Source organism: Cryptomeria japonica, chromosome 11, assembly GCF_030272615.1.
Source record: "Cryptomeria japonica chromosome 11, Sugi_1.0, whole genome shotgun sequence".
Classification (NCBI taxonomy): Eukaryota; Viridiplantae; Streptophyta; class Pinopsida; order Cupressales; family Cupressaceae; genus Cryptomeria; species Cryptomeria japonica.
This window is the reverse complement of record NC_081415.1, coordinates 183,665,053-183,691,053: the sequence shown is the minus strand read 5'-3', so window position 1 is coordinate 183,691,053 and position 26,001 is coordinate 183,665,053. Positions and strand designations below refer to the sequence as shown.

Below are 26,001 nucleotides of genomic sequence, written 5' to 3'. Positions count from 1 at the left end.
TACATAGTTGTACAAAGTGCCACTAATTCAAGTAGATACTATGGCATTAAAAAGAACACATACTAAAGGAGACATTAATAGGAAAATCTCACTCAAATATTGCCTCTCTTTCCAAATGATAGTAGTTGACAAGATCTCGTTTGTGTTGGTAAAGCTTCTACACACAAGGGAGATTAACATTAAAACCTCACGCAAGTAGAGAAAAAATTGAACATCAAAATTTTCTATTAGATATCTCTGAATTAGTATACAAATGTACATGTTGTAGTCTAGTGAGATGTAATGTTGTATAAGCATGCTTTAAGTGTTTCCTAGCTAGTAGTAATATAAGATTGTTTAAAAATATTTTCATAAACAAGTAATGATTTGTTTAAGATTAATTCTATTATTTAATTTATGTAGTTAGAGATTAAATCCAATGGATCTTCTTTTCTTATCATTTGTAAAATATTTCACTAGATTTTTCACTCATTTCATTGATAAAATCTTTAGTTGTCTTCCCTATTTTAGAACGATCATTTAGTAAACACAAGAATAGCCACCTTTATAGCACATTTTTTTGTGAAAGACACTCCTTGATCTCCAACAAGACCTCACCCAATTAAGAATAGGGTGGAGTGGTTAAGCAAGTTGTCTACAAGGTAAAAATAAGAGAAATTATTTTGGATCTTGATGTTCAATCCCTCTCTATTCAAATTTGAATTAAATGTACTAGGTATATCATGTTGTCAAATTTTTTATTTTATTTGATGATGAAGCAATATACTTCATCAAATTCATTTTAGTTTGCACTATCTATCTTCAATAAATATATCATTAACCATTGTTTGTAGCACTAAAGATCAATAATGATACTAGGTTTCTTGGGAAAAAGTATCATCGATGTTTATTCTACTTAAGAGGAATCGAGAATTACAAGATGATAGACACATCCAACTCTTGCCTTGCTTATGAAGCTACTCAAGGATATGTAAACACTTAGCTCCTCCTTGCCAATGTATCTGTAGAAAGTGGATAATTTGTGAGAGCATGTAAATTAATCTTTTCACATGATCTTTACAATTCTACATATAGCCCTAAGGCATATCCACATGTTTGTTAGCAAATGATTGACGCAATTCATTTACAAGAATAGATCTCAAAAGCTTAAAAACCTATCACATGTGATTATTTTTTAAGTATATAATGTCCTTATCTCTTGTATAATGTGTTCTAAGGATCCCACGAATATGCAAACAATTGCATGCAATAAATATTTTAAGTGTCAACAAACTAGTCAAGCACAATTATTATACAAAATAAGTTGCTTGTATACAACTTTCTTTTGAGTGATCTAGTCTAGCATGATTCTTTATAATTGAAATTAAACCACTAAGGTATGCCTTCACTTGTAATGAGAAATTTTTAAATTCTAAACATGTTTGCCATTTATTAATGAATATGTAACAAGACTATTTGTTCGTTCAAATATTTAATAATTTTCTAAACAAAGTTGGTGTAGTAAAGAATGTTTCAAACTAAAAATAATGAATTCTCTTTTTATGCATCTGCATGTCTTGAGCAATACTAACACTTAGTCAAACATATAAAATCTTTATGAGACCGAACTCACTCTAATATTATCTTATAGAGAGCTTGATACAATAGAATCTCAATGATCAATTTTAGGCATTGTTGGCAATTTTTGTGCCAACCTTAGTAGAGCGTGGAATAAGGATTTTAGTCGGCTAAGGGTTGCTCCCTTATCCCACAACACATTGGAAACAGTCATGTGGTCGCACGGGATAAGAGCAACAAGGAGTGAAGTGGTCTCTTTTTTCCCTTGCATCCTTTTCAGGATCCAATTCTATTTCTGAGTTGACCGGGTTGGTTGGTCAACTCACTTAAGTTTTACTGGTTGGAGGGTTTCCCTGTCATTCATTGGTTGATTCCCCTTTATTTCCTCTTAGGTCATTCGATGGCGGTTTTCTCTTAGATGTGAGGGGCTTTTCCCTTATCCCGCATGCATTGAAAGGCAATATGCAGACCACGCGGGATAAGAAATAACTAAGAGGAGGGTCAGCCTCCCTTATCCCATGGAGTAAAACAGATGCAACAAGGACCGCGCAGGATAAGGATTTGTGATATGAGGAATGTATTTCCTCGTTATCCTGTGGGGTAAAATGGAGACTCCAAAGATGACACAAGATATGGAACAACAAAGACAAGAGGCTTTTTGCTTATCCCGCAAGGTTTAAAAGACAACAACAACGACCCGTGGGATAAGAAATAACAAAGGCGAGGATGCATTTCTTCCTTACCCCACGGGGGGAAATGGTGACAAAAGTGATGCCACAGGATAAGTAGAGGACAAAGAGAAAACAAAGAAAGCTTATCCCTCAAGGATAATACATGATGAGAAAAGGGTCATGGGATAAGAAGAAGAGCGATATGCATTTTCCCTTATTCCACAGGGTTAAAAGTGGAGACAGATGATGTCGCTGGATAAGAGAACAAAGGGAATGAAGGACTTCCTTATCTCGCACGTTCTTGCGGGATAAGGAAATAAAGGAAAACTCAAGGAGTCTTATCTCACAGGGTAAAAATGAGGTCTTGAGAGACCCGTGGGATAAGAAACAAATCAGAAACAAAGAAACCCTTATCCCGCAGAGGACAACAGAGAGTGCAAAAGGGTTGCGGGATAACCAAACAAAGTAGAAGCTAGGGTTCTTATCGTGCGTGGTATGTAGGCCCGTTTAGCGGTCAAACACAGCCAGTGAGGCATGGACTTGGGGTGCCACGCCATACATCAGCAGTCGTCGGATCTTCATAAAGGCCCAATTCGATGACCATGTTTTAATCATCCATTGGGCCTGTTGGGTGCTTATGTAGAGAGATCTCGCACGTCCATCTTCATGTGAATCTTTCAAATCAATGAACGATTTTCAAACTTGCAGCTGTCGTTGGCATTTAACCCTTGTGCAGGGTGGTTGTCGACTTGATTATCGAGATTTTGTTTTTTTCTCAGTCGATGCCCATTTTTGGACCTGATTTCGGTGCAACCACCGGATTTCAATGCCATAACTCCAGAGGTGACCCCTGTAGGCCAATTTTTGATGCCACCATGCCCTCTTCAACACAAAACAGATACTTTTGTCCCTACAAGTGTGCTCGACCTTTCTTGTTGGTAGGGATTACTTCACCGATGGGTTGTTTTGCTTTTCCAGAGGCAAGGGATGCTCTCAGAGCTAGATGCAACACGCTATCAAATCATCCTCGATCTGATCTTCTTCTCCCCTCTCAGATTTTTGTAACCTAAATTGGGTGGGGTTAGGGTTTCCATCAGTTGTTCAATTATGAGTTATGCTTAAACTATAAAAGCAATTTTGCAACATTTTGATTAGATCTTCCCTCTCTTTTTCTCTTACAACAGTCTATGACTTTTGCAACTGTAAAAGAATTGCCTTGCCTTCTCATTAATGAAATTTTCTTTTTTTACCTGATTTCAATTCTTATAATGTGCATATTTCTCTTACCTCATTATATAAATACATTCTTGTTTGTTTTCCTTCGCTGTAGGTGTTTGTGTTGGTCCCCTTTGTGAATGTTGATTGTGAACTATCTCAGTTTCTCTCTTCATCCTATAGAATTTTGACCTTCACCCTTCTTTAGGAGACTAATTAGAATAGAATATTGTGCATATTTGGGTAGTTTTATTGATGTTTTGTGAAGTTACAAGTGGGGGTAGATCAACTTTCAGTCCAGGTGCAAACCTTTTCCCCCTTCTTTCATGCAAGCCTTCTCTCTCCCCCTTTTCCCTATCCGGTCATAGATTAGTTTTACTAGTGTTGGGTTGGTCCAACACCTACACTTAGATTGAAGAGGAAGCCGACATTCTCTAGAGATTCAACCTCACATTTAGCAAGGCCCCACACTTGAGAGGTTGACTCAATGTTTCACAAGGTTGACGATCAAGGTTTCTTGGGTCATCAAGGGTGAAACTTTTGTGACAATAGGTACCTCATATGGTCCTTTCCTCCTTTGCTACTTATTAAAATATCGTCAAAATCTATTATTTTTTCTTCTTGATCAACCATTGAATTTATGAGTTGCCATGAATTGGGAAGTAGCTATGATATCAATCAAATGGGATGACATAATCAAGAACTCAATATGACCAATGAGATATTTAAAATATTTATTATGCATAAATTTTTGTAAACATAAGTTTGGTGGTGTCTTGTTCTCCAATTTGTCTTTTAAAAATTATGAAGAAAAAAGGTCTAGCTATACCCAATTTCTAAATCAACGGTTTGTTGGAATCTTTTGTTTGCTAATGTGTTAGTGATGTATTATGGAGCACCATAAAACGTTTATTTAGAAACATGGAAATATCAATATTAAGGCTATGTTGTGTTAGGTCCAAAACAACGAGTTTGAAATCTTAGAGCTTTTCTTCACCTAAAAGGCCAAGGGTTTATCACTAAGGATGTAAAGATAGTCTCATGTACACATTTAGGAAGGTTAAAGGCTAATTGTGAGAGTGACTATGCTCTCATGCTCATTAGGCTCAACTTCTAGACCTAAGAGGGTGCTATTAGAGTTACCTAAACAAGTTCTTAACTCACTTAAAGTGGGTTCCAAATGAGTATAAGAAACAACTATATCCATACAAAATATTAACCTCTAAATGTGAAAATAGGTCGAGCTTAACTAGCTGCAACAAGCCTCTTTATAGCTCATTCACTACTTTGCACATGCATATACAGTGATACCAATAATAATACGATTCCTTAAAATGTTTCTTTGTTATAGACAATGATAGACTATAAACACATTAGAAATTATTCATAGAAGACACAACATTTAGAATTGACTTGAGTTTAATATGTGCCTTCTATGTTGAATATGTTGAGTGGTTGTGTAGGGGAGGTCCCACTTATGACCTCCACTAGTACTTGGAGCTAGCCTAAATAACCCCCCTTGGCTTATACATACATAAGTACACACATATACATATACATACACATATTTATCATTTTAATGGGATACAATGCAAAGAAAATAACATAAGCAATAGGATAAATTAAAACAAAAGCATCTAATATTTTCCTCCAATAAATGCTAGAGAATTATTACAAAGAAAAGTATTTTTCTCATTGATACAAATCTATTCATAATCTTTCCCAAGCAAAACCCTAGCCTAACCAACCCCAAATTGAAATGAAATCCCCTTGAATGCACCCATACATACTTTGTATAAATCTGATCATTGAAATAAAAAAGCTAAATATTTTGTTGCTAGACATCCAATTAAAAATAATTTAATTTTTTCTCCAAATGCAAAAGATGCTTAGTTTTAGAAAAAAACCCTTTTATCTAATTTCCCATCTTTTTAGTTTTGTCACCAAAACCCTTTTAATATATTAGGCATATTAAAAATTGATACCAAAATTAATATTAAAAATGTCACAATTTTATAGATTGAATCCTTTCCTTGGGTCTTTAAGTCAAATTTCTAATGTATCCAAAATGAAATGAAGTTAAATTAGATTCATTAAAGTTTAAAATACTAGACATTTCCCCAAATATTACATTATAACTTGATATTTACTTCGTGGATACACAAAGTGTTGAAAATCTAGATCAAAAGACCTAAATTCAAATTCAATTACTACATGCATGCCATAATTCAAAGTGTCTGCCCCTCTCAAATGTTGCCTAAGAAATAGGATTATACTTCTTAGAACTATAATTTAATCACAATCTCTTAAAATTTAGGAAGATCCATTAAACATAAGAATTTTCTTTTACTCACTAGGAAAATAATAAAAAATATTTGCATATACACACTCATACTCCTCAAACACATGAACATCCATTAACCAAAATACACATCATAGGATAAGTGAGTGAGACCCACAATTTTCTATCATTTATAAAGGACATTACAAGTCCTCCACTATTAGTTTACTTGTCCTCAAGAAAGATAAAGTTGTATGATCCAAGTCAACAATTATCTCCCAAAAAGTAGCATCCTCATGGGGTAAAACCCTCCACTTTATAAGTATTTATTAATGAGGGTGAGGGGGAGTTAAATGAATGGAGTATTTTTCAACTAGAGATTTTAACAGTGGTCATAATCGGGTGAGGTTGGAACACTCCTTGGCTTAGAACTATTTTCAGTTCTGTTTCGCCATAAACCACTAGACAATAATGTTCACCTCTTGCATTTCAAGAAGGTTGAAAGCCATTAAATTTCTTTCAATGCGCTTGCAAAACATGTTTGAGAAAAAATATATTTGAAATGTATTTAAAAACAATTTCAGATGCTCTTAAGAGTTGGTGGGTGTTACAATAGTGACAAAGGTGGACCTAAAAACTTATCTTTGCATTTATTACTAAAGATTGAAATCTAATCAATCACTTGATTTTGAGTAAATACTACATCTACTAAAAGATATTCCAAAGAAGATATTATGAAGTCAAAACCTACGATACATAAAACCTTTTACGACTTAGAAGTCTCACACATGAAAAATTTCTGGTAGAGATTTTCTTCTTATAAAATAGCCCACTAGCTAAATTTAAATTTATTTTAAATTATTTAACTAATAAAAATTTAAATTATTTAACTAATAAAGAAAATTCCCATCTAAATGATATTAATATTATGACTATCTTACATAAAAAGCATAAATAACCATAGAAAATCAACTAATGAATAAAGCCAAACTACACATAGAGAATCATATATTCATGTCATATTTAATAGAATATTTTCTTAATGGAATCCACTTATTCCTTCATATCCAAGCAAAATGATGATTCAAGAAAAAACAATATTCTTTTTTAAGAAAGAGGGACCTTTTCCTTAAAAAAAAAAAACAAATCTTTGAGAGAGTTTTCAAACACAATGTGCTTTAGGAAGTCATAAAGCACTTCTAAGGCTTTAATATCTCGACTTTACATATATGTGTCGAAAACTTATTTATATCTTGACTTTAGACACATCTGTCGAAAACTCCACCACGAAAAATGGGTCGGCATATTATATATTATTTATTATATATAAATTTGTTTTTAATTAAGTATTATATATATATTTTATTCTATTTGTGCTTTTTGGTGTATTTTTTATGTACACATTGACATCTCTTGTAGCACAAAGTTAAAAAAAACTAAACGTTGAATTATATATTTAAATATTTGCGCATACTAAAATATTTATTATAGCAATTCTTATTTTCCTAATTTATTATTAGTCTACATATTTTCAACATATTCTTTTTTGAAAAGTTACAATTTTAATAAATTGCTCATTCAACATTTTAAATAATTGTTTAAATTTTATGAAAATAAAATAATCTAATAGTTTTATTTTCTATTTTATTTATTAAAGTACATAATTTTTTCAATTATTTTATTTTTAGAGTTTATATAGTTTTATATTCTATTTTATTTATACTTTTATGAGTGTGTGAGAGATCATGATCTGTCATTAAAACACAAAACAAGAAATGTAAAGAATGTAAGTTATTTTAAAAATTAGCTTGGTAGATTTTATGAATAAGTTATATTCTTTTCTTTCATCCCAAAATTTAATAACATGAGAGGTAGATTTAAGTCATTTTAGCCCACTTTGTAATTTGAATGTTTTTTGAATCCTCAATTTAATGAAAATTTTATGTTGTCTATTACTTATTATGCTTATGAAGGTAATGCAAACTTCTTCAATTAATATTCAATTTAATTATTAATATATGTTTGAATTTAATTATTTTGATAGATGTTTTTACATTTATAATATTCAAACAATTATAATTAAATTTATTAAAAAAATTAAATATAAAAAAATCGCAAATTTCTAATAGTCAGATTTATTTTCAATTTTTTTAGTGAACTTAATTTTTGTTCAATTTATTTTTAAATTTTTTTTTTGGCAATGATAAATTTGTTAATGGATTTACATTTAGTACTAGTATTCTTATATTTATGTCTCTATAATTTAAATTGATATCTCTCGATGTATTTTACATAGATCTTTTAAAATATAAGTATGCTAGTGTTTTAGTAGACTTTTAATTAGCAAAATCCAATGAAAGGTAATTGGACCCCTTCTCTTGATACTATATATATATACACACACACTTTCATATCCGAAGCACCTTTCCAAATCAAAAAACAAAAGAATCATCACTTTTACAAAATGTCTATATAGCACCTAAGATGCACCTTTTGTTATATTTATTAATTAATTGAAAATTTAAAAAAGCTGTTGTATTCTAATTTTTAATTAATTAATTTTTTTATAATTATACACTACTGCACTTTCCAAGACAAAAACAAAAGAATTATCACTTTGGCAAAATGTCTATACAGCATTTATGATGAACCTTTTACTATATTTATTAATAACTAATTAAAAATTTAAAAAATGCTGTATTCTAATTTTTAATTATTAATTAATTAATAATAAATATGTTCAAATAGCCTCACTTTTGTACGAGTGGATGTGGTTCTCCACTTACAGCGTGGATAGGATGCATGCGTAATATATACGTGGCTCCACACAGGCTTACGTATAAATAGTCGCATCATTTTGTACCAAAACCGCGGAAAATGTCACTCCCACAAATAAATGTTGCGCTGACTCCACTCGCACCGGCCTTGTTCCCTTTTATTGATTTCAGACAACCTTTATCATTAGAATACACTCGGTTCGTTCATTTAACTCCCACTAAATCGTAATTCACACTGCAAAGTCATTTTGTTTTCTAAAGGGGCTACACACAGTGAATCTTCGTGTACGAAAATCATCGGGCTTTGCATGTAGCAGAAAATTTGCTCTTTGAAAAGCCAATGGCCAAAACAGGAGCAGAACATCAGGTGTACATTGCGGAGACTGGAACACGCGACCTGCATAATATAAACGAGGAGGCAGGCTTTAGGGGGTCGGTTCTATGCCGAAATATTGTCAGGGGCATCAGAAAACGCGTCTCGCGTAATACAACCAGAGTCTGCGGACAGCGGCCGCAGACTGATAATAATAATGATGATTTTGTTTCAAACGAAAGGGGTTTCGGTTACATAAAGGCTCATTGTTTGTCTTCTTATTACAGCGTTTTCGTCGCCCGCTTAGCGATTATGGTACGCCCTTTCTTTAGTTCCTCTGTATTTTTCCTTTTGATCTTTCGACGCGTTAAAGTTCAGCTCTGATGCGCTTAATCTTGTTCTTTAGGCCGTTTTTGGTGCAAATTATTTTGTAATTTCACTGTTAGGAGTCGCAATGTTCCTTTTGAGTCCGTTATTCAGAGAAATTTTGACTGTCTTCCAATCCCGTAGTTCTCCATCCCTCTCTCCGTTGAATTTCTTTGCAAAGCTTCGAATTTTTTTTGTGTGCGCGTTTTAGGGGCTGGGTTGGAAGAGTGAAGCAGAACTTTTAATTTTATTGAGGATTACTTCCATTGTTAACGTTAACGCCGTGTATGTAAGAAGAACGTTACATGAATATTCACTGTCATCAATATTTTTCCGTTTTTGGTGCAAATTATTTTGTAATTTCACTGTTAGGAGTCGCAATTTTCCTTTTGAGTCTCTTATTTGGAGAAATTTTGACTGTCTTCCAATCCCGTAGTTCTCCATCCCTCTCTCTGTTGAATTTATTAGTAAGGCTTCGAATTTTTCTGTGTGCGCGTGTTAGGGGCTGGGTTAGAAGAGTGAACCAAAACTTTTAATTTGATTGAGGATTACTTCCATTGTTAACGTTAACGCCATGTATGTAAGAAGAACGTTCATACGTTATATTCACTGTCATCAATATTTTTCCGTTTTTGGTGCAAATTATTTTTGTAATTTCACTGTTAGGAGTCGCAATTTTCCTTTTGAGTCTGTTATTTGGAGAATTTTTGACTGTCTTCCAATCCCGTAGTTCTCCATCCCTCTCTCTGTTAAATTTATTAGTAAGGCTTCGAATATTTTTTGTGTGTGCGTGTTAGAGGCTGGGTTGGAAGAGTGAATCAGAACTTTTAATTTTATTGAGGATTACTTCCATTGTTAACGTTTACGCCGTGTATGTAAGAAGAACGTTACATGAATATTCACTGTCATCAATATTTTTCCGTTTTTGGTGCAAATTATTTTGCAATTTCACTGTTAGGAGTCGCAATTTTCCTTTTTAGTCTGCTATTCGGAGAAATTTTGACTGTCTTCCAATCCCGTAGTTCTCCATTCCTCTCTGTTGAATTTTTTTAGAAAGGCTTCGAATTTCTTTTTGTGCGCGTGTTAGGGGCTGGGTTGGAAGAGTGAACCAAGAACTTTTAATTTTATTGAGGATTACTTCCATTGTTAACGCCGTGTATGTAAGAACGTTACATGAATATTGACTTAAAATCCACACTGTCATCAATAATTTTCATTCAATCAATTAATTAAAAAATAAGGTCAACTGTGCATTTTGATGCTGAATGAATGTTGCCTAAACAATAAATTGTAGGATTGGAAGGGTTTGTACAGGGGGCTTACCTTTTAGATCGTCTAAAGATAAAAGTATACTGTGCATGTATATTTATGTGTTCATTTTATGTCAGGTTGTGTGTATAGTTGTAATGTTTGATACGACACACAAAATAATAATAATGCATTATATATCAATTAATTGTTTTTACAAGTCATTTTGACTTTTATCAATTTACATTGTGAAGTTTTTGTTTACTTTGGATCTAGAATGCTAAATTCAATTTCATTTTTCAGTTTCCAAAAAATGATCCTTTTCAAAGTAGTATGTCATCCAATTAGTTCACGCTCCAATAATTCAAAGCAATTCGATAGAGAATATATAGGGGTAACTAGATCAAAGACACCATTTACAAACATGTTGGTGACCTACACGATGATCTTCATGATGATGATTGATATTTAATTAAAAATAATGCTCTTTACAATTGAAATGTGCTTTCACAATATACCTTCTTAATTAAGTGCACAATGACTATCATTAAAAACCATGACATTTGAACATGTCGCATGTTCAAATGAGTGCCATGCAAATTCACAAATGAAAGGAATAAGTGAGGATATCTAACAAACACAATAAGATTTAGTAACTAGTAACTTACCACTAAGGATACCTAAGTACTAAAGATGTCTCCCACCATGTATGTCACTATGATCAACATCTTGATGTATAATTGATTCATCTATCCATATAATGCCCATGCTTGATAATAAATTAAAAATGTATTTAGTTTATGTAGTGTAATATTAGATGTATATCTTTTCACTTAATCGAATGTAAAGTAATAGAATTGTCTTCCAAAATCACAAGTGTAGACTAGTGTAATATAATGAATTCTTAAGTAAGGACATTTTTAGGTGTTTACAATTTTTCTTAGAAGAGGCTTTTAAAAAAAAATAAAAAAAATAAAAAAGAATAAAAAATAATTTTTAAGATACAAAAAAGTTTACTCATATATATTATTATTATATCATATTAATATTGAATATAATTACATTACTATAAAATGTCTTATCTAATTTTATTTAAAAATAATAAGAAATATGAATATAATATATTATTATTTATTTATCTAATAATTATTTATTTTATATATTTATAGTTGAAATATCATGATTATCAAATAATTAATATATAAATATTTTAAATGTGTAAATTATTAATATATAAAATATAAAAATAGAATATAATATAAAAATATAAGTTAAATATTTAAATATTATATTTGATTATTTTTTTCTCAAAATCTTTCAATTATATTTAATTGATTTATTTTCAAAATCTTTTCATTATATCTTAATTTATTAAGTTTCTATAGATATATAATTAAACACAAATTTATGTAAAAGGTCTCTTGATTAATTTTTAAATCAATCTTCATTGACTTATAATTTAAAAAACCCACCTCTCACAGATGATTACAAACGTACATTATAATTATGTGTCAATTTATTTATGTTTATTTATTTATTATGAATACAAAGATTTCAGCTAGATAATCTAGGTAGTCCACAAAACATTATCTTGGCGACATTTAGCCACCGAATATAGGTGGGCCCTAAGGCCTTTGTGTCAAGCACGTCGCTAAAACCAAAGAGCTCCACCTCCCATGGTGATATAAATTATAAACAGAAACCACCACTGTGCTGAGTCCGCCCGCACTGCGCTTGTGATCATCTCAGCCGCTGAAAAAACCACCAACGTCGTGAGTTCGATTCCCACCAATTCTTTGCACACTCGAACCCCACTTTCTGTAACACTTGCGCCTCTCAACTAGGAACCCAGGTGTTCTGCCTATCAGCTTTCAACGTTTGCTGAGTTTGCTCACACAGTCACAATGGGTATGAAGGTTACGATTCTGTCTGAGCAGATTGCACATAAGATTTATTCCCAAAAATCTTGGCGACAGAAGAACATCAAATTTTCATTACAGAAAGCAGAGATGGCAGCTTCTGTTCGAAGCAACGTGTAAACGAGGAACCGAATTTGAAGAGGTCGGTCACACGCCTAAATATTTTTAGCAGCATCAGAAAACGCGTTTCAAGTAATGGTAGTAGTGTCCGCAGACAAAATGATAATGAAAGTGACAATGTTTCAAATAGAGGAGATGATCCAGAGGAATTGCAGTACAGAAAGGCTAGTTGTTTGTCTTCTTATTACAGCATTTTGCCGCGCGCTTAGCAATCATGGTGCGCACTTTCTTCGTTTTTGTGTTTTAAAAGAATGTGCGGCTTTCTGCCTGTAAACTGTAAAAATCAACAATAATGTGACTAAGTAAATGTCATGTAAATATATGCGTCACCCCATTTTTCAGTGAAGTTATTTCAATTTTAATGTTAGGGCGTGCAAATTACCTTAAAAAATGTCATACATGAGAAATTTAGCAATAGCCTCGAATTCTCTTAACATTTTAGCATTATAATGCTTCGTTTCTGTTAGAATTCACATGTCAATATAACTTTCAGCAACGACAGCGTGAAAATTATAAGTATTTTCAGATGTTCAATTTCTCTGCTACACGGTGCAACTTTTTGGTATTTTTTATTTTTAAGTTTTTTGCTAAGAGCGACATGGGGTATCACCTTTAGATGGCTGTTAATGGACGATTAAGCATTTCAATTTGGCCATGATTTCGATTGATTAAGAAAATTTGTTGGTTCAACCAATTACACTATCAGTTAATTACACCATGAAAGGAACTCCTCCTCAATGTCATACGCGGGACGGTATAGCCTAAAAGTCACAAGAGATCTTTGAGAGGAAATCTAAATACTTTATAGCATCAAAAGACGAAATAACAAACACTCCAGCTCCTTGTCTGCGGGTTCTGCTATCTTGCTTACCTAGAATGGTTTTGATCATGGCAAAACCATCCGTTCGCTCAATTGTAATGGTTTTGGCCATAATTTGTCTTACCTATAGTAGTTCTGATCACGGTGAAAACTTTTCGTTTGTGCGAAGTAACAGTTTTGGCCCTAATCAAAATTGTAAGACGTTTTTGTTTGGGGTCGAAATAATCACTAATGAGTAATGTCTGGTTTTCTAAGTGACTTATAAAGTTATATACCTTTTTTTAATCTTATGTGTATTATCTCCGCCTTAGGGAACGAGTCTCATGTTCTGTCTTGTCAATGAAGAGTCTTCAATAGTGATGGCAGCTAAGTTTACAATCATGTCTGATCCAGTATCGATTATAACTTGCCAATTTTGAAGCTTTTGGTCCCCAACAGCTTAGCAAATCAATTGTTAAGGAAATGATTCCCGCACCTTGTATTTAGAATACCATTTTGTTTTGCCTCATTTGTCTCCTTTCAAACCAATTTACCATGTCTCCTAAACCCTCCTTTCTTGTCATCCCGTGTTTCACTTATAGAACATCATCCTTGTTGAATTCTACTTGAAAATCGGGCACAAAATCTTCATCAGAAGGTAATTCTTCTTCTTCATCTAACATTAAGGCTCAAAGAGAGATTTTTCAACATTAACTACAGAATAAACCTTCATGTAGGGTGGAAAATTTAGTTTGTAAACATTCTGATCTACTCATTTTGATCTGTAAAAGGATCAAGTGATTTAAAAGTTCAAAGAGGAAGTGTAACACACTATAGAAGACACATAGTCCAGAGTGCAGACATCAAAAGAAAGAAAACCAAAGAAAAATGGAGTATTTCAGGCTTCAATGCAAAACCGTAGGTTTCACTAGGCAGGGTTTACATGACTGCCAAGACAATTTTGTACTGAAGTGGTGGTTTTTTCATATGTTCAGAAACATCCTTAGCACCAAAAAACATTTCAAATCTCTTTTCCATTCAACTTTTGTTGACTTTTAAGATTCATGATGGGCCTGTAGTAGCACTATTATTCATTGTAAACATTCAACTGGATTGAATTGGAAGAATAGGGCATTGTAAACATTCAATTTGATTGAATTGGAAGAATAGGGAGAATTGAAGTGAATTCCAAGAGAGTTCATAGAGTCAAGTAGACTGTATTAGGAAAAAACAGAACTAAAGTATATGTGAGGAGTTATATATTGATTTTCCTAGTTGTCTGCTTGAGAGGCTTAAGATTGTATTTGCCATTGGAGATAAGGCCTAAATGGGTCTTTTACCTCACTTTTGCTAGAGTTTTCTTTGGGAATTCAGACTATTGAGGGTAAATCCTTGTGTTTTTTTTTTCCGGTGTTGAATGCTCTCAATTTCCTTTTATGTTCATTGCTAATTAATTTTCTAGAAAGTCAGGTCAATAATTTTTCTTTTAAGATTTGTATGTGATTACTAGTGTATTATTAAGAAATGAGCAATTAACACAAAATTGCAATAAAACAATAATAAATATGATATAATGAAAAATTGGAGTGACTATTACAAAGGGTTTTATCTCCTTAGATAGAGATGTAATTGACAATAAAAAATGTGACACTTGTCCACAATGTTATTTGTAACTAGGTAAGATGGGTTCGGATTGCCTTAAGGCAACATCCGAACCCATATAGGACTGGGTCCTATCCTAAAGGGGTAACGTGCCCCCAAGTTGAGCCCAGCCCTATACCTTCACGCCACCCTAAATGCTCCACGCCACAATAAATAAATTGGCGCCAAAAGAAGGAAGGCCAACTTGGACTTAATAAAGGTTAAGGTCTCATATAAATAAAGACAACTTGCAAATACAATTCAATCATTCATGAAATCAGCGAACTAGCTCTGCAAATAAAAGGTGCGAATTTACTCAAGGATTGTGCGAACTTGTCAAGGATAGTGCGAACTTGTCCAAGAGGACATAGGCCTTTTTTGGTGCAGACTTGAAGTGCTTAGAATTGCAGATCTGTCATACAAAAGGGATCAGATCTGGAGAAGCAAGCTAAGTATTGTATTTGTGCAATTAAGAGAGAATATATAATCTGACCTGTGGGTCTTTAATGCTGGGTTTTTCCTCCTTGGAGGTTTTCCCAGGGTATTTGTGTTTCTCTTGTTTACTTGTTTCATTTCTGAGCTTACTGAATTATGGTTTACTAAAATGTTACAAATCTGATTAACAAACTAGGGCATAATTAAAAGACATAAATCTGATTACTGATCTAGGGCACAAAATTTACATGGTATCAGAGCTAAGGTGTCACTAACTTCAGATTTTAGTAAATCATTTGTTGCATATAGTTGATGTTTGTTTTTAGATTAAAATGTCAGGTTTGAGGGCTGAAGATAGACTTGATGGAGCCCTTGCTTTTGCTGCTTGGAAAGTCCGTATTCTATTGATCCTTGAAGAGAATGATCTGCTGAAATTCGTAGAAGAAGAAAGGTTGTCCCCTCCAGAAGATGCTGAAGAGCTGAAGCAGTTCAAGAAAGACTCCCTCAAGGCTAAGAAGATCATAATTGAATCCATCAAGAATCACCTTGTCACTATCATATCAAAATTTGCGTCTGCCAGGGAAATGATCAAACACTTGGAAGGGATGTATGAAGTCAACAACCTCAGCAGGGCCCTTGCTCTAAGACAACAACTTCTTCACATGAAAATGAAAGAAGAAGACTCAATCATAGCCTACTTCATGAAGATCAGTGAACTAAAGGACAAGCTAAGTACTCTTGATTGCCAAATTTCGGATAAAGATCTTGTTATGATTGCATTAAATGGTCTACCTGATGAATGGGAACCATTCATTCGTAGCATTGGTGGAAGAGCCGATTGTCCCAACTTTGAGCGTCTTCAATCTGATTGCATTGAAGAGGAATCTCGAATTGAGGTAAGAGGAAAACTCAAGAACTCTCACAAAGATAATCATGTTCTCTTAGCTAAATCTAGGAAAGGTGGACATTAGATCCTCCTCCTATGATCCAAGGAAGAAGTCAAGAGATTTCTCCCACATTCGTTGCTTCAGATGCGATAAGTATGGTCACTATGCCAGAGATTGTCAGAATGATCCCAAGGAAAGGGAAGTCAATTTAAATGAAGTTGCCAAACAAAGTGAGGATTATCTTCTTATCTCTGCTCTATCCAGCAATGTTCCTACGGACAGTAATATGTGGATACTTGACAGTGGTGCCTCCAGACACATCTCAGGTTTTCGTGAGCATCTTTCAGATCTGATTGAGAAAGACACCAACCTTCATGTGGTAATCGGTGATGATGTTCGATACTTGGTAAAAGGTTCTGGTACTACCTCTTTAAAACTAGATTCTAGTATTTCCTTACAACTCTGTGATATTCTTTTTGTACCTGGTATTAAAAGAAATCTTATTTCCATTTCTGCCTTAGAAGATAAGGGTTTGCAAATAGCATTTTCTAAAGGGAAAGTACTCGCTTGGTCTAAGAAATCTAATTTCAAAACTGCTCGTGTTATTGGAAATAGATGTGATAGTTTATATAAGCTTGCAGCTAATCCAATTCAAGTTCTCATCCATGAGGCCCCTGAATCATGCGAGCTATGGCATAGAAGACTTGGACATCTACACTTTCAAGCTCTTCCCACTCTTGGTAAAATGGTTAAAGGTATGCCTAAACTTAGTTTATCTCATGATGATGCTTGTAAAGGTTGTGCAATGGGTAAGAATGTAAAGAATCCTTTTCATAAAATTGATAGTAGGGCTAAAGAAAAGTTAGAACTTATTCATTCAAATTTATGTGGTCCTATGTCTGTAGCATCTCCTAGCGGTTTCCTGTATTATGTTATCTTCATAGATGATTTCTCTAGGAAAACATGGATCTACTTTCTTAAATCTAAAGAGTCTGAAGAAGTCCTAAACAGATTTAAAGAATTCAAAGCCTTAGTTGAAAACACTACAGGAAATTGAATTAAATGTTTAAGGTCTGACAATGGAGGTTAATACACCTCAGGTAGTTTCTATGACTTTTGTGTTAAGGCGGGAATTAAGAGGGAGTTTTGTGTTCCCTACAATCCTCAACAAAATGGAGTTGCTAAAAAAAAGAACAGGACCATTGTTGAAGCTGCAAGAGCCATGATCCATGATCAAGACCTGCAACCTTTTCTATGGGCGGAAGCATCCAAAACAGTAGTTTATATTTAGAATAGATGTCCTCATCGTGCTCTAAAGGATGTAACTCCTGAAGAAGCCTTTACAGGAATCAAACCTGACATCAGCCACCTAAGGATATTCGGGAGCCTGGTGTATGTTCATGTGCCTAAAGAAAAACGAACAAAGTTGCATCCATCTGAAAAGAAAGGCATCTTAGTGGGATACAACAAATCTTCCAAAGCCTTCATGATCTACATTTTAGGTCAAAGGTATGTTGAGGTAAGTAGAGATGTAACTTTTGAGGAAGATATTGCTTTCAAAAGATCTAAAGGTTCATTATTTGACAATTGTTGTCCTCATTTTTGTTTCCAAAAATGAAGGACCACTACGGTGAAATTTTTGTGAAAACATGAAAAATTTTACTCTATGGCACACTTCTTGAGGTAGAATTTCGACTAATCCTTGGATTGGCTTGATCCTCAGTCCATTCTTGAACTACGTTTCAAATTTCGTCAAATTCTGGGTTCGTTTGTTATGTCTTTCCTTCAATTTCGGGTTTTAAAACCCAGACTGCAGGTGGAGAATTTTCTTCAAACTACAAGTTTTAATGATATTCATTGTTATGGTCGTTGTAGGGGAATTTTTGATCAATTACATGTGCACTTTTATTTAAAAATGTCACTTGCAATTTATTTTAAGTTTCTCCTTTAATGTTTTTATCTTTTTATTGTTTTTTGGTCATTTTTAGTTAAAATAGGGATTTTTTGGCTCAACTGCAAGTAAACTTGCAGTTTGTTCAAAAAACCCCTACTTTAATGGTTTTCACATGTAATAGGGATTTTAAATCCCCATTACATATGTGCAAGTGTTTTTAACTTGTTGTAGGGATTTTATTTCCCTTTTACAAGTATTTTTAAACTTGTAGTTTGCTCCAAAAAACTCGATTTTGACATAAAAGTGCATTTTTGACAATTTTAAACTTGTCATTTGTCCAAAAAAACCCGATTTTGGCTTGATGAGTGAAAAAGAGAAAAATTAAACTTGCTATTTGTCTTAAAAAACCCGATTTTGACATGAAAGTGGGAAAAGTGAAAATCGAACTTGTTATTTTCTTTTTAAAACCCGATTTGCTTCATTTTGGACAAATCGAACTTGTCATGTGTCTCCCAAAACCCGATTTTCATGCAAAATTGATTTGTTGAAGATTTCAAAGCAATTTTTTGTGGAGATTTTTTAGGGAAGGAAGGCGTTTTTGCTTCTACCCTATTTTCATGCAATCATCAACATCTTTCATGCCAAATGGAGGTTATATTGACTGGTTTTTGGAGCTAAATCAGCAAAAACGTGGTTCTTTAAACCCACATTTTGGGTGCTTTTTACTTCATAAATTTGCACACTCCTAAATCGTTTTGCTCTTTCCTACTAAGGCATGGAGGGTGAGAGGTTTTTCGCACCATTTGATGATGCCGTTGAAGTTTATTATGGTGGCCACGTGATTTCCTTTGGCCACGTTTTCTCCCTTTGGCAGCGTTTTCAATTATTTGGCGTCATTATTTCTTCTTCTACCTTAGGCGTTTTGCTTGGATGCACACTCTCATTGGCATTTTGGTCCTCCAAGTTTAAAATTGCTACTATATTTGGGGCATTTTTACAAAAAACATGATAAGGGTTTGATTTTCCAGTTTTGCTTCTTCATTTCAAGCATTGTTGCATTATTGGAGAAGCATTTTGCTTTTTTAAGAAAGGTATGTTCTCCTTCCTTTCTTCTCTTCATTTTATTATTTTCTTGTTTTCTTTATTTTTCGTTATTAGTTACATTTTTTTTTTTTTTGGCATGTGATGTTCTTTCCCAAAAAATTTGGTTTTCGTGAAAGAAATCTTCCCCTTGAAATGCAATTGTTGAATTGCATTGTTCTTCTCAAAATTCCCTCTTAACTTGTATTCGGGATTTTTAATCTCGATTACAAGTTCGCTGGAAATTTTTGTCCTTCCCTTACAATTAAGGAATTTAATCATTTTTGGTTAAAATTCCAAGCTTGAAAAGTGTGAAATACCCCTCCCTTGCAAATTCGGGTTTTAAAAATCGGATTACATGTTGAAGAGTTCTTCCCATTTTCATAAAAATGACTTTCTCGGATATTCCCGTTTCTATTCATTCACGTTCCTCATATCCGTACTTTTCATTTCGATCATTTCCCGCAAGTCAAAATCCCATTTTTTGTCCATTTCTCCATTTTTGAATTTACAAGTGTACTTGTATTCGGGTTTTAAAACCCCGATTGCATGTATGTCCTTTCCAACTTGTATACTTGCGAAAATTCTCCCAAGATCTGAAATTGGTCAAAGTCAAGATTTTCCCATTTCTACATATCTCCCCTCTTCCTCTCACAAAACCGTGAAATTCAGAGATCAAAGTTTTACCCATTTGAAGAAGAAAGAATGATATTTGCAGCTGATTATGATGTTGCCTTAACTCTTTTAAGTCTTCATCACAGCATTCCAGGTTCACAATCAATGTCAGATTTGCCGGCATCGCCAACTCCAAAGAAAATGAAATACAAATATGACAAATACCAGAATGAGGTTGTACCTTCCCAGGTTTCTTCTCCTTTGGATCGCATCAGGGACACGGAAATAGGGCACGTCGATATGGCAGAATTCATTCACAGGGTAGAAGATCCACAGGATAACAACTTGCAGTGGCTGTTGGACAGCCATATCCATCATGCATCTTCTTTCCCAGTGGCTGCCCTAGAACCTGAGTTTGTTCTTGCATGCGCCCATCATTTTGACAAAGAGTCAAGAGTCATCAAAAATGATGATAGTGAAGCTATAATTCGTCTTGATGCGGATACAATCGAGAAGGTCTTCAAAATACCTCCTGCACCGGTTTATATGGAAATCACCAAAGAAAGTGCAGTAGAGTATTATGTGAAAAGGGAAAAAGATTGCAAGCGACACATCAATAGGTGGATTCAAGAGCCACGTCCTTCCTTCTCAAGATGGGCAAAGTTGTACCGTTGTGATTTCAAGTGGGAGATAGGAGACACCATCACTCTTCTTAGCAGAATGTTGGGCCTTGAGCACTCCAATGTCTTTGAGCCATGGATGTATCAATTCATCATGTTCATACGGTAGTCGCATCACATTTCATGGGGTGAAATCATCAGCGATGCTTTGTGCGAACAACTTGCAGCAGTTCCTACCACTATGACCTTCTTCATGAATTCTTATTTGGTATATTTAGCAGCGTCACTTAGACACTTTCCAGGTCTTTCTACCAAGGGTGATCGCTCGCTTATACCAGTTTGGGAATATTATGACCAGTTGCCATTGAAACCTAGCAGACTGCATTTCAGAAGAGTCCAAGATGCATTCTTCGGATATTTCATGTGTCAGTTTGACGTGGATCTTAGAAACAAGAGAGTATCAGATGAGGCATGGGTCAAGGTGTCTGAGTATGTGTGTTTATTCTTGCAATTTCCCACCTTCACCTATATGAGGATTGGATGCTATGATGGTCAGCCATACATGCTTCCAAGATACCCAACCGATAAGATAATTCTTATGGAGTTGGGAAGACAGATCATGGCTGTTCATACTTTTCAGTCTGCTAGACACAAGGTTGGAATGGGGATCTCTAGCACAAACCCATTGAAAATTGGTCGATACTCCCTTGTCACATCCGTGAAGGCTAAGGCCATGGAGGTTGAATTGCAGGAAATCAAGCTTAAGAGGTTCAAACCTAGAGCTGATTTTGATTATAGAGGTATGAAGGAGAAGATCAAGAAATCCTTTGTGCATGTTCATCGCATTGAAGACATCTGGGTAGATCTCCGCACGGAAGTCGAAGTTCTGAAGATGGATTACTGCAGGCTCATTGTTGAGCAAATTGTTGACTTGAACTTGGCGGATATCCCACAAGGGATGATCGATGATGGACATATACTTGATCCTGAATACATTTCACGAAGGGTTGAGGAAGCTCCACTTCCTTTGATCCAATGGTCACACAAGGAGTGTGTCTCCATCCTTGACAGATTTCAGCCTATCTTGGCCAACACTAACGCATGGCTGAAAAGTAATGTTGTTAGACTTATCAAAATCAAGGTTGGTAAAGAAGATGATTCTATAGGGCCTCTTGGACGGAAGTCTGAGATTCAGATTGATAACAAGGAGGGTGCTTCATCTTCAGGCACGAGGATCAAGTTACGAGTTAGTCGTGCAGTAGTACTTCCTCCTGAGGAGACGAGTGCTTGTGGGAAGGAGAAATCACGGTTCCATGTTCGGGTGATCGATCTGGATAATCCAGAAGAGGGGCAACAATCTGACGATGCGCCTAGGTCTCCAGTTTCAGACTCGCCTCACGAGGTCATTCCTCCAGTTTCCATTGAGACGCCTCTTTCTCCTCCTGATTTGCTCATAGATGAGTCTCCTCAGAATGCAGTTCCCATTTCAGCATACGAGCCTTCTCCTGATCAACAATGAGAAAGTGTGTTGAAAGTTCCTGAAGATAATCCCACTTGCATTCAGTTATCAGAAATCGATACTTCCACTTCAGGTTTTGAAGAATTCATGAGGCAATCTTCATGTCCATTGGTAACTGGGCAAACTGTGGTCGCTATTCAAACAGATATTCCTCTCAGGGTGACCACGGTAATTCAAACAGAAACTGCTTCTCCTTTGCCTACGGCTACTACTGGAAGTGAGTTGATGACTTTGCCTCCATGGCTTAGTTCTTTCACCCCGAAAAGAAAGAAGCAAGAGATCTCACCTGATGCCTTTGACTACCAGCAACTCAAACAGTCCAGATCCAAAGTTGCTAAGAAGGCGAAGACTATCTCTAGGGTAACTGTTGATAGCAACAAGATGAAAGTAGCTGAAATTGTGGAACCTATTGCAGATAAACCACTTGATGAAATGTCAGCTACTGATTATAAGGTTACAAGGGTAGAATTGGGCAAGCAAACACATGAGGTCATTAAACATGATGCTCAGTTTTCTGTTGCTTCACTAGTGCAAAGGTGTGATGATCTTCTTGCAAAGAAAGACAAGCTAGAAGAAGAAAACTGACAGCTCATGGCAGCCATTCATAAAATCACAAAACCTGCTGCTGAAGGGAGTAACTCCATAGGTTCTTCTGGTTCCCAAGAATCGATTCGTGGAGTGGAAAGAGCTGCTCAGAAAGTACAAGCACTGGATTCCTAGGTTGATCAACTTCATGATCAATGTATACAAGTGGTAAAAGACATTTTTCAAATAATGTCTAAGTTGGAAACCATTGAGGAGAAACTGGATCAGACTTCTAACACTTTCAAAAAGAATCTGGAAAGTGTTGAGAAAAGTCTGGCAATCTGGCGTACCATGCCCCAACAACAGCTGAGTATTTTGCAGGAGCACGCCATCATCTCTTCCAGGGTCATTTACTTGGAATTTGAAGAACTCATGGAAAACAAGACCCTTGTCCTTAAATCCCTCATTGAGGAGATCAGTGATGCAAGGAGATTCCGGGATGAAGTCTATCGAGGTATTGTTTCACATTGTGAAAGGGCCTCTTGTAATATAGTAAGTCAGGATGGAGAGCTGATTCCAGAAGAAGAGGTTCTTGCTGATTTACAGATGAGGATTCATAATGAATGGAGGAGTGAACAATTCTCGGCAGTTTCAATTCAAGCATTGATGAAACACCAAGCCTTTTTGCATGAGATCCAGTCTATCCTAGATAAAGACAATTCCGTGCTCCTCCGCTGTCATGACACTATTGTGAAGACTATGGTTGTTGCTAAGAACACCCATAAACCGAATCCCGAGGAACTACAAGCGAGCATTAGGAAATTTCAAGGATTCGTGTCTTCACAAAATTCAACTTAAGTGTTTTTCAACACTTAGTTGAATTTTCTCTCTTTTGTAATCTTTAGTTGTAATTTTGTTTTGACAAGTTACATGTAAAAATAATTTATGTAAAATGCAAGTTACACATTACTTGCACTTTTGTAATTACATGTAAGGCAACTACAAGTTGTGTCCGATTAGGACTGTAGTTGGAATAAGTCTTAGTTAGTTAGTGTAACTCTTAGTTAGTTAATGAAGTCTCAGTTATTTATTGAATGAGTCTTGGTGGTTGAGAGAATCTCTCAAGTTAGTTAGGATCCTCCCACCTTTTTCTCAAGGCTCCTCTTCTATAAATACTTGAGAGGTCCATTGTAATTATCATCTTTTGGAAAGCAAGCAAAAACTCAACCAAATTTACAGCAAGAAGTCTTTGAGCTTATGAATGTGAATTGAAGGTTATGGAAGAATAATAAAGAAGGATTACTCAAGTTTTGAATCTTTGAGTTACATGTTTGAGTTTGAATCTTTTTATTTCTTCTATGCAAAATATTTCTAAAGGAGCTTAGTCCAATCTGATTTGAAGTCTTTGAGCTGCAAGTAGAGAAGATTAATTAAAATAGGAAACTGTCTTGAAGGAGCAGCAAGTCTTTGAGCTTGTGTCCATTTTTGAGAAAAATTACTGTTTGAGAAGAAATAGCAGCAAGTCTTTGAGCTTGCATTAGTTTTTGTCTTTGTGTTAAAAGAATAAATTATTCCAGTCTTTGAGCTGTTGTCTTTTATTAGTTGTAAAATTTAGTATATCAAAGGGTAGATAGGACTTCCAATAGTCAAGTCTTTGAGCTTGATATTGTTGTTCCGTCCTGAAAGAAGTGATGGAAGTCTTTGCGCTTTCAAGAAACTTCATTTCCTTTCTCTTATTTCACTCGAAAGTGGTTACTGCTATTATTCAATTGCTATCCTTTTCTGTGAAGAGAAAAGGATATTGTCTTTCTTGAAAAAAGAAGAAAGATTGCTGTCCCATCCCATTTTATTTTCCAAGTTGTAGTTAGATAGGGGGAGCTTTCCCTTAATTAGGAGAGTTTTTACTCGTGTGTTGTGGTTGAAACCACAATTTTGTATATTTCCCCAAGTGTACAAAATTTTCAACCAACAACAATAATGATATGGTGATTGAAAATCAAGATTCAATAGTTGATGCTAACCCTGAGATACAAGAGGAGTCCACTGACCTTCCGGATCAGGAAGTTCAAAATGATCCAACATAACCCATGGACTCTACCGATATACCTCGGGATAATGTGGTCTGCAAGAAGAGACCACTTTGGGTTAGAAACATGATTCAAGATGCTAAAGGATTTGCTGCTCCTAGAGGAACCTTTAGAGATAGCAAGAGATTCCAAAATCATGCCAACTACATTTCTGTGATGTGTAATATCATTGAGTCTAAACCTCACAATGTCGAAGAAGCTATGTCCCATCATGCTTGGAAATCAGCCATGGATGAAGAGTATGGGTCTATCATCAATAATGATGTCTGGGACATTGTACCCAGACCCAAAGGTAAGTCTGTTGTTTCCTCTAAATGGTTGTTTAAAATTAAGCATAATGCTGATGGTAGTATTGAAAAATACAAAGCTAGGTTTGTAGCTCGTGGTTTTTCCCAAAAGGAAAGAATAGATTATGAAGAAACTTTTGCTCTTGTTGCTAGATATACTTCTATTAGATCTATAATAGCTATTGCTGCAGCCAAAGGTTGGGAACTGCATCAAATGGACATTAAGACAACCTTCCTCAATGATGTTATTGAGGAGGAAGTCTATATTGAGCAACCAGAAGGTTATGTAATCCATAAAAAAGATTCTCATGTTTGCAGGTTGAAGAAAGCCTTATATGGGCTCAAACAGGCTCCTCGTGCTTGGTATGAAAGAATTGATAAGTACTTACTAAGCTTAGGATTTTGTAAGAATGATGCTGATGCTAACATTTACTTAAAGATTTATGATGATGATATGCTTATTTTGGTTTTGTATGTGGATGATTTATTTCTCACTATATATGGTGAAAATGGATAACAATAACAACAATATTGAAAGGCTAAATGAATCCAACCACAAAACCCTAGCCTAACAATCAACAAAGATCCACCATAACATATGAAGATTACCTAAGACAATGCAAATAACACAAAATCACAAAGATTATACCATCACATGTCCAATAGGGTTTTGATCTCCATTTTTCCTATCTCCATTGATCTTGCTTGATATATTTGCTCTCAGATTTTTATATGCACAAGAGCTCAACAAAGAACGGAATGTGGTTGCAAGTAGGATCGTAGTGTAGCCAAGTCTTCAAGATTAGTCATTAGCATGAGTGATTAGGGTTAGACAATGAAGAAAGCATCTCCTTAAATAGAAGACACAATATGAAATGGAGGGATAAGATTGAGAGGTGTAAAAAGTGAGGTCGGCTAGGATTAGAGGGTAGGTAGAAGAAATAGTAAAATAATGAAAGAGGTAGGTAGTGTATGAATTAAGAGATGAATGACATGTGTCATGTGTAGAAGAAGATAATGAATTAATTAAATAAATAAAGATTTATTTAATTAATGGAAGAAATGGGATCAATTAAATAAATAAAATATTTATTTAATTTAGGAAAGGATAATTTAAATAAATAAATGTATTTATTTAAATGAGA

At 34.7% G+C, this 26,001-nt stretch overlaps 1 protein-coding gene across 3 annotated transcripts in view; it reads left to right on the top strand.

Annotated features, from left to right (window-relative positions):
• The window catches only part of LOC131031370 (histidine kinase 1), a 225,044-nt gene that overhangs the window by 10,459 nt on the left and 188,584 nt on the right, over positions 1-26,001 (top strand). The window contains exon 1 of one of the 3 annotated variants that reach the window (XM_057962471.2): positions 8,625-9,129. The exons of 1 other annotated variant lie outside the window; for it this stretch is intronic. In XM_057962471.2, coding sequence (XP_057818454.2) covers positions 8,842-9,129 — 288 coding nt within the window. In that variant the 5' untranslated portion in view covers positions 8,625-8,841. Of the gene's footprint in view, positions 1-8,624; positions 9,130-12,118; positions 12,685-26,001 lie in introns of those variants that run through there. One more of the 3 variants, XM_057962473.2, reaches the window with a different exon arrangement.